Source organism: Atractosteus spatula, chromosome 3 (genome assembly GCF_055471065.1).
Source record: "Atractosteus spatula isolate fAtrSpa1 chromosome 3, fAtrSpa1.hap1, whole genome shotgun sequence".
Lineage (NCBI taxonomy): Eukaryota > Metazoa > Chordata > Actinopteri > Semionotiformes > Lepisosteidae > Atractosteus > Atractosteus spatula.
The window spans coordinates 62,455,338-62,471,041 of NC_142708.1; the positions used below are offsets into that span (position 1 = coordinate 62,455,338).

Sequence of the window (15,704 nt, forward strand, 5' to 3'; positions counted from 1 at the left end):
TTGAAAAAGAAAATCATGAAGAAAACAAATGTATTGGTTTGGAGAAGCAGGATCAAAGGTACTGTGAAGTGACAGAAACATATTCACTAAAACAGCTGATAATACTCAGAATTTCGATCCAGAACATGAGCAGAAAAGAACATACAATGAAGCAGTGCGTTCGGAGAAGAAATTTCTGCGGTCCAGAAAGGAACATGCTCCACAAGTATGATCCACCAAAGTTACCAGATAGCTGGTACATCTTTTGTGCTCACTTCTAGAGGTACAGAGAGACAGCTGAGGAATAGTCCTACATGTACTGTATATGTGAAATGATACCATAGCTAAAAGCACACATTGCTACTTCACTTCCAGCATCATTGGTTATCTGTTTTAATTCCACAGATAGATGAAACAGCCACTTCAAATTGTTTGTTTGCTTACACTACAATGTGTATAAAGCACTTCATTGAACTGATTATTTAAATGTACCACTTCAACCAGGCTATTTAACAAAAATACTTTAAAAATGCATTTATCTACTTAATAAAATATTATTTTAAGCCAGCCGTAGTTTGTACATGGCGTTTCACAGTTTATGTGCATTGCTCTAAAAAATATGTCTCCCTCATCAGTGCTTAAAACAACTGAGCCTCTTGAGATTGCAAAATCACAATAAAAGACACACTATAAATTTAGATTTCTAAGCACTGATCAGAAATCACCTTGGATTCTTTGGTCAGAGGCTGACGTGCAAACACAAAAAAGGCTAGTGAAGAATATGAGGACATTAAGCATCAGCTTCAGAATGACTTCCTATCAGCTGATCTGTGGTTGAAATTTCACCATGAGTGCTCTTTATTTGGGTCAATGCAATACCTGACAAAAACAAGATCATATCTGCAGATGTAATTAAATATTCTTTTATATTCTATACAATGCTGAATAAGATGATACAAATTTGGGATGATTAGCAAAAAAAAAACTTTTAAAGGCAAAGGTCTTTAAAGTCTTTTCTGAGGAGTCCAACTGATACCGTAATAACTCTGAAGCAGGATAGGTTTTTAAAGTCACACCAAACATGAATGTGTAATTTAAGTGTTAATTCATTCCTCATCTGAAACCTTTCCGTATGACATTTTTGCTGCATACAAAATACTCTATTAAAAGAGATTATTTAAATAATCTAACTATCCATAAATGGTGAGCACCTCATGATAATTTGCGATAGAATGAGGCTTACTGAGTTCAGAGGTATACAGGTATGTCCAAACAGTTTTTGCTCAAGAGTACAGTAGGTAGAGGTACAACACGTAAAGAGAATCAACAAGAGAACATAATGGCAACTAAGGAGCTAACCTGATCTGTGCAGGATCCCTGTTTAAATTTATTCAAAGTGCATTGTCACTACAATAAGACCTTCTGTAGATACTCTTTTTGGAGTTGAATGGTCAAAGACTTTGAAAGGATTATCAAATAGGCAGGATGGGCATCTCCATCCTGGTTGACACCTATCAGTCCCAGTATACCTGCTTAGAATGAAGTTGCTTGGCTGCTCAATCTTCCAAACTGATAAGTTTCAAAAGTGGGAAGAAAGAAAATTCTTACAGTCACTAGAAGCGTCCACTACTTGGAAGCCTAAACAAGAGTTGCCACTGTAAGTTGACAATCACCACGCACTAAACAAGAGGAACTTCTTGGACAAGGGGTTGAGGGATTGTGGGAGTCTGGAACAAGACTTTTCCTGGCTCCTTTCAAGAAACTGCTGGATGAAACCTTGGGACCATGTAGCTACTAGCAACCAATGAATCCAGGGAGGCTGAATGTCCTCTTCTCTTTGACTACCTTTCTTAGCTTCCTATGTAAAAGGATCCCCAATAACTTTTACTTGATAAAACTAACACATGTTTTATCTGGTTTAATGTTACATTCATTTCAGTTTGAAGGAATTCTTGAAATTCGATTGGGAGTGGCAAGGTCTTCTGCCGAGCAAGAGGATAAAAGGGGGACTGAAAGGAAAGAAAGGAAGCTGCTGAGAGAAGCAGAGGGAAAAGAGCAAAGCAGAACAAAAACAGCGAGACGAGTGAGACGGGTGAGACCGTTGAGACTCCAATGTAGTGAGAAGAAAGGAAGTGAAACTGAAACCAGAAGAGACAAGAGACCTGGGAGGCCAAGCACTTGAGTTGGCCTTAGGTGAAAATGTGCAGGGTTCTGTGCGTATTACACAAGAGTCTGCGAAATGTTATTACGAGAACTTGCTTGTGCTATTAAAAATAATAACAGCTTTTGCTCCTGTCTCGAGATATACCCTTTGGTTTTACCACTTTGGAAGCTGTTACACCCACCATGTCTCAAAGACAATCGATAATGAATGGTTAGAATCAGGAAGCCAGTGGGACATTGTCATAATCAGGCTGCTGGCCACAGGACCTGCTGGGCCTGGCATTCATACCTTGGGAAGGAGCTCATCCACATAGACCCACTTATCGGAGCCTGGCTTGGGAGACGGGGATACTGTGGGGGCAGGCTGAGGGGCCATTTCAGAGGTAGAAGACTCAGATGCTCTTGTGGTCTTGCCCTGGGCAGAGCCTCAAAGCAAAGAAGAATTGAAAAAAAAAATAGCTTCAAAGTCCAGTACCTTCCTGCATGTCAAAGCGTTCCACGTTGTTCTGAAAGAGCAGCTGTTATGATGCCTATCAATTCGCAGAAGTGAAAGTCTGAAGAATAACTACTGTAAGTGATCGACAAATGAATCACTGGTCATTCTACTTTTGACACATTAAAAGATAAAATTGAATTGCAAAACAGTGACTTCACAGTGAATATCACTTTGTCACAATAATTTTAAATGTCACTCATTTTCTTTCCCTTACACTTTCAGGGAAGTAACTTTACAGTGTAAGATTTTTAGCCACCAAAAAAACAACATTTATTAAGTAGGACAAGTACAGTGTCACTCTGTTGATTGAACTAATACAGTAGAACAGCTGGGACCTGTACCTGACCCTGACTTGGAGATCTTCTTGGTAACCTCCTTTCCCTCTGGTATGCTGGCCTTTCTTCCTTTCCTGTCCTTGGCAGAACTGCTTCGACTCCGGGAGCCTAAAAAAATCCATTGTTTTTTATCTACTGTAGATTTATGCGCACTTACAAGTTACTTTACAATGCATTTAACAACCACACATTTTAGATTGTTTAGACTGTAGGTCTCCCTTACTGGTTTTACAGTGTGATAAAATGAAAATGTATGTGACCATTAGGCTAACAGACCTGTGATCTGACATGGGTCAGATCAGCGGTCCTCTTGATCCCTGCCACCTGAGAGGAACAGGACATGCTTTGCAATATCTGTTAGTCAGAGCATGCCGAGACAGCTCCTTATTTTTTGGAAATTATTTCAAGGTTTTAAAAGATCATTCTACCTAGTAAGAGATAATGTAGATCCTCACACCTATGTTAAATAAAATGGATAAATGTGTCTTTTTTATTAAACTTAGTTTGGGAAGCTTAGCCTGAGTTAGTCAAAGCAGGGTCAATTTAGCATTGAAACAAATAGTGCTAAAAGTTGTCCTGTGAGTCCACAGGCTGTAAATAGAGATACATGGATACCTGGCAGTCACCACCATATTAAATGACTAAATCCCTAACCCTAAAAAACATGACCCGTTCTTATAAGATAGTATCAGTGGCCAAGTTAATAATTTTGTATATGTTTGTTCATTTATGTTTTCAAGCTTTACACACTTCTAATGCAACATTCCCTGGTGTACTGCAGTACTATTATAAACAAGGATAAGGTCTGAAAAACAATGGTCCATTTAATCAGCATTTAAAAATATTTTGAATATTTTGAGTTACATATCCACTTACCTAAAAAGAGCAGACAATATTCTTTCATGTAATAAACAGCGTTATGATTTATGCCTTTGTACATCTGCCCAGCATAGCAGTGCTGTTAAATTGTGATTTTCGCAGAACTGAGACAGTGGATGGTGAGGCAACAATGGTGAATTTTAATTATTCTGAATAAGCGTGGCTGACCTTTAGGAGATCTGGTGGCAGACTTAGATCTAGAGGGTTTCGCTTCCATGCCTTCTGTTGCGACTACAGTAGCTGAGGGTTTTGTTTCTGGAACAGGGGCAGGAGGTGGCACATCTGAGACAGGGCTCTCTATTGACGGTTTATCTTCCAGCACAATTTCCTTCCCTAGAGGTCCCAAAGACAGATTCAGGTTCCGTTTAGAAGGCAAAGTCCACAGTATTCCCTCCCTTCCTCATAGTTTCACATCATCCTGGACTGTGTGATTAGACCAGAATAATAACTATAAATCAGTGTAAAACAAACAAAAGGCCCCATCTTTCTTGACATGCTATTCTTGGAATTTTAGTCACTGTGAGCTTTATGGGGAGAGAGAAAGCTTTTACTTGTTAATTGTTCAGTGCACATACCATTTTTGTTCTTATTGATCATGGCTTCCAATAAAACAGACTCCACTTTCTTAAAGACCGTTTCTTCATCCTCCTCGGCGGTCACCTTCACTAAGATGTTCTGTTGGAGGGCAAACCACTTCTCCAGCTTGGGCCAGGTGTCATGGAAAGCAGTGATCCTAGGGAGGGAGGACAGAAGCAAGTACACCATGAACAAATGGACAAAGATAATCATCCTTTTAGCTTTACTGTGCATGGCTGTCACTTTCACATGCTCAGTTTCACAAAGTTTAGTAACTAGCCTACTCAGTTTGATAACTTATGTATCTGTTCTTCAATCATTTGGTCTGTATTTGACTGCATTTGCATCATGCATTCATGTTTGTAACATTATGGCTTTATTCCCATGTCAGCAGTTCATTATCTCCTACTTACTTTGAATGCTACTTGACTTTGCTTACAGATTGTTTAATCAACATAGATAAAGAAAAACACAACAGCATAGAAATATTTGATGGGAACATTAAATGTAGCCGTGTGCTTCACAACACACCACATATCACCTGATATCACACACGTTATCCTGTCATATTGCTAAATCGCAACCTTATGTGACATTCTGCCTAAGAAGAAGCTGACTGGGCAGAGTTCTATTTTCCAAGAAGAGAACAACCTCAAATATAATATCAGAAAATATAGAACAGGTTTTAGTTTTGAATGCCTATGATAGACTTGCGGATATTATTTTAAACTATTGTTTTACCAACAGATTTTTTCTGAAATTCTAAAATTGAAAACTCTTCTGGTGTTTCAATAAACATTTCAAATTATGCAATTTGGAACAAAGTCCAAAACATTTCAACAAATTCACAAGATGTTCTTTTATCTGTACTATATTGTGTAGTGGTGTCAGTTGCTTATGACAGAATGTGGAGGTACTAGCAGAATGTATGCAAAAATGAGAAAAGGCAAAAATGATGAAATGGTGAAATAAAACTGCATTGGTACTGCTGACACTGACCTGTGCTGTATTTGTCGCTTTTCTAGAGATAGATCTCTTATTGGTACGATCTGGTCTTTAACTCCCACATTAGTTAAAGGTCCTTCTTGGGACTGGTGGTATACCTCTTGACCAGGCCCAGATCCTCCTGTATCTGCAAAAGTACAGTAAATACCTGACAAAAGTGCAACATGTAAGTAAATACTCTCCTTTTTTAAACAAAGGGCAATTCACATGTTTTAAAATTGTAATAGTTTTCATCTCATCCCATAAGTGGTAAGGGTGCTTGATCATGCATTTTTAATACCATGTTCTAAAACACTTGTCAAGTCTTTTGTTTCTTTAGAAAATTAATCATAATTTTGGGAATCAGTGCTATAATCTTCATGGTACAATGGAAGACGAGGCAGATGAACACACTTGTGTTCTCAAGAACCTCCTGTCCAATACCATTGTCTGACTTCTCCCTAAACCGTGAAATGAACTTTATTAATGTGCAACGATCCATGGTTTCCTTAAACCAGTTACAGTACATACATGTCTTCTTTGCAGCACGGTCCAGTACCAGGTCATCAGACACTTCGAGGAGCAGAGCCAGATCCAGAGCAGGTGAAGGACGTGGTGGTTCTTTTGCAGCATTTGGGTCAACCACAATCGAAGAGCTTTTGGCTTTACTCTTTTTGGAACCTGCTTTGTCTGGATCAGTCCCAGACAAGGCTTTCTCCAGAAGCTTTGCTTGATTGATATCCACTGGGAAGCCATCCAAAATCCAGCCTGTTTCTGCAGGAACATGTCTGGAACAAACAATATTGTCAGAGATATGTGTGCTAAAATACAGGAAGCTTATCAAGGGATTAGAATTACAGTTTTCCGTTCTATTTTTCTGTTTCACTTGGAGTCTTCAGGAACCTGGATCACTGCCAGTACAAGAGACATACTGTACTGTAAACAGAGCATACACACATCCTCTGAACATGCCCTGTCAGGGCACCTGAACTCCTCAACACATCACAAGCCCAAAAGACGGCGCAAGGTGCCAGAGCTAAACTGTAGTCCAGCATACAGAAGACTAACATTATGTAAGACATGTGAGAGTCACACCTGATGGCTTCAACGATGATGTCGACCAGCAGCTCATCTGGAACGCTCTTCCCTTTTTTAAGAATCTTCTCTACAACAGCACCAAGCTGGGCCCGTGCAGAGAGCTAGAACACAGTGAGACATACATCTGGCTTCATGCAGCCCATAGTACATCACAGAATTAAAAACACGACAATCAGTACCATGAGTAGGACATGCTTGGAAGAGCTGGGGAGAAAAAAACCCCAAGATGTAATAAAAAACCATCTATATATTTAAATGAAATTCCAGTTCACCAATGATAAACTTGCAGTTGCAGAGAATCAAGGATTTTCCCAGACCACTCCACCTCAAGAGTTCTCAGTCAGTCTTTGAAGACGTTTCTAATCTCATTCGGGTAATGGCAGAGTCCAGATGTGAACCAGCAAATGCCAGGATAGAACATACAGAAGAAAGTTTAATAAACACAGGACTGACCTCTCTTTCCTTCCCAGAATTGCTCAACTCTGGCAGGGCCTCAGCCATTTCATTGTCCTGAAAGGCATTGACTGCTTCTCGAATCATGGTGTTGGCTGACAGAATCTGGATGTGATAAGCTGATGAAGAAAACATTCTTAAACATGGGTGTTTTGTGTAATTTACAGGGTTTGAAGACAAGCTGGCAAAAGTGTCATTTTTCTTCTGACTTCTTTTTGTCATACATTTGTGCACAACTTTTTGATCCTGCAACGACCACCTTAAAACCCCAAGTCTCCTCCTTTTAAGAACTGGCATTAAGGAAAAACCCAGCATAGCTAAACTGTAAGAATAACTGTACTTGTGTGGTGGTTATTTTTTCTTCCCTTTAAGTCCAGAAGAAAATAGTGCAATATTTAAGAAAAGAGAGGAGTTGACTAAGAACAACAAGTATGCAAAAACTAGGAGGGTAAACAAATTTTGCAACCAGACATCTGTAAAGATACCCAAGTGTACCTTTGGCAATTTTTTCCAGGCAGGAGGTTTTTCCGGAGAAGAGTTTTCCTAGAACACACGCCTTCAGAGTGAAGGGGGGGAAGTGGGGGGATGGGCTGGCTGGCTGAGGGGGATTTATGATGTTGAGCAGCCTGTATACCACATGGCCCAAGATGTTGCTGTTGGGCAGAGGCTCTTTCACTTCACAATCATCTGGCGCAGCCCATTCCCCAGTCATATGCTACAGAAATGACATAATTCCCACCTCTGTTAGACAAGAGCAACAAACCTGGACAACATCTGTCCATTTTAACTAAAAAAATATTTTTTAATAAGTTAAGCTTTATTAAGTTCTTGTGCTGTGGCATAAGCACAGTAGAAGACACAAAAGCAATGGCAATACTGCAGAATAGTTCCTCAACTCTTTTCCCTGGTTAATAGATCTCTTTAAACATATTCCAGGTTTAAATCTGGAGCAAATTGGATAAAAAGGGTCAGTACCTAATTAATTTGTTGAGTTAACTAATTAGGACCACAGACAGCAGAAACTTTCAGAAGATTAGTTTGCTGCTAAAGCTGGGAAACAACACAGATGAAGGGGGGTTTTCTGGAAATAGTTTTTTAGAAAGGAACGTAAAGTTGGAGAGAAAAGCATGCCAGATTTGTTAATGCAATTTGCAGTTCACTAAAATATTGTCAGGTTTACAGCATTAACATTAAAAATCAACATGCACCTTTGCTCTGTATCATGTTTGTCTGTGATTTATGTTGCTCTGAATCTAAAGCTCATTAGTTCCCTCAAGGCTCATGTGATCCTTTTAATACCTAGGATCTATGTTCATGGCCAGAGATGATTTTTACATGTCACTCAGACAGGCTTTGCTGCTCAGCCTTCAGCAGTGCATTTCTGAAAGATGTATGTGTCGGGGGTAGCTCTTCCTGTCGCAGTGTAGCAAGCTGCTTTTCCAGGATGTGGGTGTCAGGCTAAGAACACTGTCTGCGCTGTGGTGAAAGTATCACACTAAGCATTGTCAGTGATAAGTATTACCACACATGTCAAAGCTTAGGGGCGTGTGGAGGGCCCCTTAAGGTCTCTACTAAAGTGTGCAAGATAAGGTTCTCAAGAGGGTCTAGGAGAGCGCTCTTTCACTGTGTAGGGTATAGGGTTAACCATGTCAGGGTGCTGGGCTCTTTCACACCCCATTTTAACTGTCAAGAAGGGTACCCAAAGCACAGGTTGACACAAAAAATTGAAATAATGAAATGACCAGTTTTGTTCCATTCAGGTCACATGTACTGTACCCCATATTCCAAGCACAAACATGAGTAGAACTAAAAAAATGCAAATCCTAATTGTTGTAATTACAACACACACGTAACATTTTTCTTTTTGTTAATCTAAGCTTTTCAAAATGGACAAATCACAATATCTTAGAATGTTTTCCTCTCCATGGGTTCTGGGATTAATATAACAAATTTCTCGATACTCTGTGGCCACAGTGTGACGGCTATCAATTTTTTGTCCTACACTGTAAGCTATAAAGAATATCTTTTAGATATGCATATGAAAATGCACCAGAAACACTACACTAAAAAGGCAACAAATCACTATTGAAATTATTTTTTGTTTTGTAAGTAGTAACCATGTAACTACTGTATGATGCACAGAAAAGCTACCATGGTGCTCCTAACAATAGTGCGTTTTGCAGTAGCAGCCTCAATGGAGGCTAAAGCTATTATTTACCAATAGTTTACATTGATTATACGGAGTGTTACTCACAATCATTAAAAAAATGGTTCATGCTATATTCACAATCATGTGGGCAATTACAGTGTAATAACTGTGTAATTACAGTAGCCTAGATAACAACATGAGAGCTGAGTGTTTTTCAGGAGGATAGAGGACTTTGCAGATGAAAAATGTTCTAAATTTCTTGGCAGGCTGATTTCTTCTCAGCCACATTTTGTGCACTGCAACAGCCATACCTGATAGTCCTCATAATCCTGGTTATCCAGTATTGCCATTTTTTCCAGCTCTAGTATCTGTTCAGGGGTGGGCTCGGGTGGCAATGGGTCGACAGAGGCCTGCTCATACAGGGGCTTCCCATTAAAGAAGAGCTCCTTCCATTCCTGCATCAGCTTAGCAGGTATCAGACTGTGGGAAGCACAACAATGCCACAGTATTGCGATCAGTAAACTCTTACTAACAGCAAAAGAACATGCATGTGTTGTAACAACTCTAAATGGACAACACTGACTTTCTGAATAAAAGAAGATACAGATATATTTGTTTTAAATTCAATGATTCATGAAGTTGCTCAGTACACAACAATATAGAATTGTACCTTCATGTAAGTCAGTCAATTTTAATCTCTTAGACAAATCACGTATCTCCTCTCTTTTAAATGTCTACAGAGTTGACTACAAAGAGTAACTTCTCGTCCTCACAAGGGTCAACACAAGGAGAGGTCCTTTAAAAGCTTCAATGTAAATCAAATATTACTAATAAGGATGCATTCACAGATGTCTTCCTTACAATCTCAAAAACAAAAGAAAGGTTACTAATGAGAAGTGGCCATCCAACACATCAAGCTCATTTGGTAAAGATATATCTTTCAAACATTTTCATACTTAGACCACTGGTTTGGTCATATATTAGTAATGACAAAACGAGCCAACAAATATCAAGGGATCGTGTACTGAATATTATGGCATTAACGCACATGCCTGAGGAAATGACAGCACTGGCCAAAAGGCCATGATTGTCACAACCCCCCTCACTTATGAGGAATGAGCCAGGGAGGTAGCTGCAGGGTTGCAGATGGGAAGATGAGAAGGCTGTAGAAAAGATGTGCACAGAGTTGTGGGCAGCCAGTGAGTATTGATAGGTACTGTAGTAGAGTGGAAATGCAAGATTAGATCTTTTGTCCTCCTCCCAAATGTCTGATAAATAATACCATTTAGTCTGTGATAATTGGCAGATATGTAAGAGTAGACACATGTATGGGGTGATTAGATCATCTGTCTGATTAAGTATCTTTACGTTCCAGGACACTTGAATCTGATCTCCAGGTGGCTCTGTACCATGGATGAACACATACTTGCTGGTCAGCTCCCGGTACTCTCCAACTTTGGTCACAAGGTCAACCATCTGGCTGAGAACCTCCTGGCAGACACTGTAGTGCTTTCGGTAGCGAGCCTCTGCCCTCTCTGCAGCAATCTTGTCATGGAGCTCAATTTCCTTACGAATCTCCTCCATGTGGTCAATCTGGGCCTGCTTAGCCAGTGCCTTAGAAGTGCAGAAAAAAAATCTGTCTTAACATCATATCTATTATTTAGTTGGTTCTCGGGCTAAATAGATGTAAAAACCAGCCACAAGACCCCGGTGTCCTCTCTATTTAAGACCACAGGGATTCTTGTTTTTGTACCCTGTCAGTTCCAGACTTTCCTTCAAGCACAGGAACGTATCTGGTCATTCTTCTCTGAACTGATTACAGAGAAGCAATATCTGTTTTCTAATATAAAACACAGTATACATTATGGTGAAAATACTCTGGAAATTTCTGTGACTACGATCTTCACAAACATTATCTACAGCCTAGCGCCTATACAGTAATACAGATTCAAGCAGTATTTCCAGGCATAACTGCCTGGGCTGAAATGTACCGCTTCCCTGTCGAGAGCCTCCTGGAACTCCTTCAGCCTCTGCTGCTCGTACTGCTTCTCCCGGAAGATGCGGTTCCTTCGGACAACTTCCTTCTCATGGCGGACTTGCATCAGCTGCACGGCCAGCCGGCGCTCTTGCTGGGACTGCTTCGTCAGCCGGTTCACCAGCTGCTCCTCCCGATACGTCTCCTGTGACGAGAAAGAGCCCTTGTGATCTAGTCCGAAAAGCATGAGGCAGGAAGAGGAGACAAAAGTTTTTGTGACGGCCACATGTACCTCCACCAATGCATACTGCTGATGTTAAAGTTTAATATTTTATTGATTACATACTGTATTACCCTGTTGCAAATCTGTATTATTAAGAAGATAATCATATTGTAATGCAACACATAGAATAATAAAGAATGGACACAAACACAGCAGTAACTCAGTCTTGCACATCACATAGAGAATAAAAACATAGGTGACCATTTATAGGGGATGACCATTTGTAGGCGTGGAGTTGTTGCAGTATCCATAGACTATTCATCTGCATCTACATCTGGGCTTCTTACTTTAAGATGCCTCAGCTGCCAATTTATAAAACTGCTATTCCATGTCAGTTTGTTGTAGGCTTTAATTCTGCGGCCAGTCAGACCACGCTTGGAAAGACCTTCAGACAGGGAACTCGCCTCTTGAGCCTCAAGGGCCCTGAACTGCTCCACCAGGACTTTCCGGCGCCGCTTCTCTCTCTGCTCCCTGGCAGCCACGTCCTCCTCCAGGCGCTGACGGATCTTCTGGATGTACAGGCTGCTGGCCTGCACTTTCTCCTCCCAGCTGGGGGAGAGGAACTTCGTGCTCTGTCCATCAGTCTGGAAGGACCCTTGCAAAGCACTGCACGAAAGAACATTTCTGGGTGGACATTACCACCATCTTCATTTACACATCCTGTATTATCAGTTATCGCACTTGCATGGCAGTCTACTTTTGAAACTGCCCATGGATTACACCATATTTCCTTTACCATCGCTCTCACAGTAGCACAGGAGAGGTGCAAACGATGTGATAACAGGACGCCCAGAACTCAAACAGCAGGGGAAGGTCTGGACACAGTACCGCCTCTGCCCTCGCTAATAACACAGCTGACTCCCAGGCACCTAGCAAGCCACAGGGGTGGCTGAGGTGCGGAAACTCAGAAACTCTGGCTGATGTTGAGCCCATCTAGGAATGGCACCACTCAGCCAGCTGTGCTTCACTGCTAGGAGAATCCCAGATACAGCTGGCTAACATCGCGGAAAATACTCAATTTGGCAAACTCTGGACTACTGGACCCAACCTGTGCTCCAGGCAGAGGAAATTCCTCTGGGAGAATAACCTGCTGTGGGAACCATTTGCCCTTTCCGAATCACCAGGCTTTTTATCAGGCAGTGTAACATGAAAAAATTATGTCATAATTAATAAAATCTGTTCTAATTCTTATTAGTGTCAGAGATACTTCCTTTACAGGGGTCCCAAACAATTACTTTACAATATACAGCATAACCATTGCAGATAAGCCTTTCAATACAGAAGAAAACAGAGATAAAATCATTACGTTACAGCAAACTGTGATTAAAAGAAATTAATGCAAAGCCATGAATAAAGCTTAGCTTTAAAGATAATCATTTTAAGAATTAATCATTCACACACCTGAGAGAGGAAGTGACACCTGCAGATGGAGACAGCTTCTTTCTCACTTTCTCAAACTGCAGGATCTCACTGTACACATCCTATAATACATCCAATCAAAGCATTAGGAAGACCTTGTCCTATCCTCTGCACCAGTGCTGTAATCATTCACTGCAAATGGATTGAGTCACCTTACTGTTTAAATAAGCTTTTAACAGTCACAAGCAGTAGCAATTGTTTTCCCAAAACAATTAGAAATTAGGCCATATGCCATTATATTTCAAACAAAAAATTGTACAAGAATTCTGTTGAAATAGATGTTGTTTACAGCAATTGATGCATTCCTGTTCTTCAGCCTTTTACATGCTGCTTATGGGAGAAGACTTTTTACATAATACAGTACTGAGAAAAAGGTCATGGACCCCAAATATTATTATAGGAATTACTCACAATGATACTCTTGTATAATCAAACTGGTCTTTTCTAAAATAACCAAAAGGGGTTTATATTGATCGATTAAATGTTTTTTGAGATGCAACACTGCGTGAAGTAGAAAAAAATCACTGAAAAAAGGTGAAATAATAAATTAACTTAGCAAAGTTTACTTAGTAAAATTAAGACAATAATTCGAATCAGTTAAATAACTGGGTAAAATGTACAGTAAACAAAAAATGAATTTGGGCAGCTATGTTCTAATTGTAAGAAACAAAATGGTTTTTGCCATACACGTGAATGGAAATACATTTTGACTTTTGCCATGATCAATGACTCTACCCAAGACTGGTCATCTTCTCTTGCTAGGATGCCCAAGAGCAACCTGAACCATTATCCAGAAAGTCACAAGAAATCCCACTGTAACATCTAATTATCTGCAGGCCTACATGGTACGTGGCTGTGGCTAATGTCGGTGTTCATGACTCATCCATGAGGAAAGGCAGGACAGAAATGGTTTTCATGTTGAGGATAGCCAGGAAGAAACTACTGTTCTCTAAAAACAACATTGTTACCTCTCTCCTGCACAGTATGCTAGAGAAAACTTGGACAATCCAGAAGACCCCTGGAAGAATATTCCCTGGAAAGATGACTCAAATGTTGAACTTTTTTACCACAATGAAAAATGTTACTTCGACAACCGAACCCTGCCTTCTACCAGAAGAGCCTCATCCTGATCGTCTAGCATGGCAGTAGGAGTATCACAGTTCGGTGCTGCTTAGCTGCGCAAGGTCCCTCATAGCTTACCAATCACAGAACCATGAATTCAGAGTTGCATCAACAAATTCTGGAGAGGAAAACATCAGGCTACCAATTCTTCAGCTGTAGCTGAGCCAAAAGTGGGACATGCAGCAATACAGTAATTCTAAACATTAAAGCAGATGCTATAATTCTCAACATACATTTTGGATTGGCCAAGTCAAATACCTAAATCCTAGTGAAATGTTATAGCAGGACTGAAGACAGCGGGGGTCATGTAAGGAAACTTTCAAATGTGATTGTCCTGAAGCAGTTCAGTAATGAGGAATGGGCCAAAATTCCTAAAAGCTGACAAACAGGAAACTGATAAACAGGAGGATACAGGAAACTGGTAGTTGAAGTCATTGCTGGTCAAGAAGTTGCCATCAGTCACTAAATCTAACTAAGGGCTCGCATACTTATTCAAAAAAGAATGTGCTATTGGATGATTTAATTAATTTAATACTTCAAATATATACAGTGTCTTTGTGGCTAGGGTAAATCGGGTTACCTTCATCTTTTATTAGATGACTCTCTACAGTAATTAGGTCTTAAATATACAAGGAAACAAACAAACCTAGGGAGTTCACAATCTTTTTCTCTGTACTGTCACACCACATAAACTTTCCAAACAGAGTAAATATATAGTGTAGCTACGAGCAAACCACACAGCTGAGTAATACTTATCAATACAGCACTGTTCCATCAAACTATAAAATTCTGAACAATTGTTCTGAACAATTGGCCTCTTATATAACAATGTTTTCTGTGAGGATGACCTGTCGTACCTGAGCCTCCAGCTGCTTCTTTTGTTGCTTACGGAGTTCAATAGCTTTCAGAGTCCGCTGAGGTGGGGGTTTGGGAATCTGAACAATGGCAGCTTGTATCCTGGCCATGATCTCGTTCTGTCTTTTCCGAGCAAGCCGATGCTGAAACAGAAAGTTTTAAGCTGTATACAGTAGCCCACATCTTCTCGGTGGGGGCAGCAGCTTATTAACAACTGCAATATTACCCTGACTTGATGATGTTTGAGTCCCTGCTGCAGACATCACTGTTGTACCTTGACTGAGGTACTTCACTCGAATTCTCTTGCACACCGAGCTGTATACAGTAAGTGGGGACCAGCATTGCTGGGGGGATGTTCCCTGAGCTTCTTGTCCAGTGGAGGGAGTCATGTGCTCTAAAGTCCACTTAACACTACAGAAACCAGGATGAGCTCTGGCCCGATGAACTGTTCTGGTTCTGGTGTGGACTTTACCTTTACCTTTTACACTACTTCCCTTGCAAGACAGTAATCCTATTCTACTGCCTAAACTTAGAATCTCCAACCTCTATTTGGAATAGCCAGTTTGAAATCATATTATCCAACAGCTACAACCCTCAAAGGTGCAGAACAGAGACTCTAGACATCTCCTGCTCTTGACAGACCATCTGTTTCTTTTTCTAATTCTTATTCCAACTGCAAGCCACCAGTGAGAGGGCTGGTGCATCAGAAGAAAGAAAGACAACCCTAATTTAGTACTGCTGCAGGTTATAAAGGAGCCTGGTAAGCCACAATCGTCTCTTTGGTCCTGTAGGTCAAATCCTGTCAGACTTAAACCCACCATTCCCACTAAAACACAGCAAATACATGCGTGTAGGAGTTCACCTGAACTCCACCTGAACTCCACCGATTAGGCAGCTCAGTTTTGCCACACTTGTGCGAGAGTTGCAGAGACGTTTGT

At 40.4% G+C, this 15,704-nt stretch overlaps 1 protein-coding gene across 1 annotated transcript in view; it reads right to left on the minus strand.

Annotated features, from left to right (window-relative positions):
* spef2 (sperm flagellar and cilia associated 2) overlaps positions 1-15,704 on the minus strand; it is a 42,983-nt gene that overhangs the window by 24,677 nt on the left and 2,602 nt on the right. The window contains exons 5-19 of the mRNA XM_088910976.1: positions 14,769-14,909; positions 12,772-12,851; positions 11,775-11,976; positions 11,104-11,292; positions 10,539-10,726; positions 9,424-9,592; positions 7,459-7,678; positions 6,964-7,082; positions 6,508-6,611; positions 5,944-6,200; positions 5,428-5,560; positions 4,428-4,585; positions 4,021-4,185; positions 2,980-3,081; positions 2,432-2,568 (exon numbers count right to left, since the gene is read on the minus strand). Coding sequence (XP_088767102.1) covers positions 2,432-2,568; positions 2,980-3,081; positions 4,021-4,185; positions 4,428-4,585; positions 5,428-5,560; positions 5,944-6,200; positions 6,508-6,611; positions 6,964-7,082; positions 7,459-7,678; positions 9,424-9,592; positions 10,539-10,726; positions 11,104-11,292; positions 11,775-11,976; positions 12,772-12,851; positions 14,769-14,909 — 2,364 coding nt within the window. The remainder of the gene's footprint in view (positions 1-2,431; positions 2,569-2,979; positions 3,082-4,020; positions 4,186-4,427; positions 4,586-5,427; positions 5,561-5,943; positions 6,201-6,507; positions 6,612-6,963; positions 7,083-7,458; positions 7,679-9,423; positions 9,593-10,538; positions 10,727-11,103; positions 11,293-11,774; positions 11,977-12,771; positions 12,852-14,768; positions 14,910-15,704) is intronic.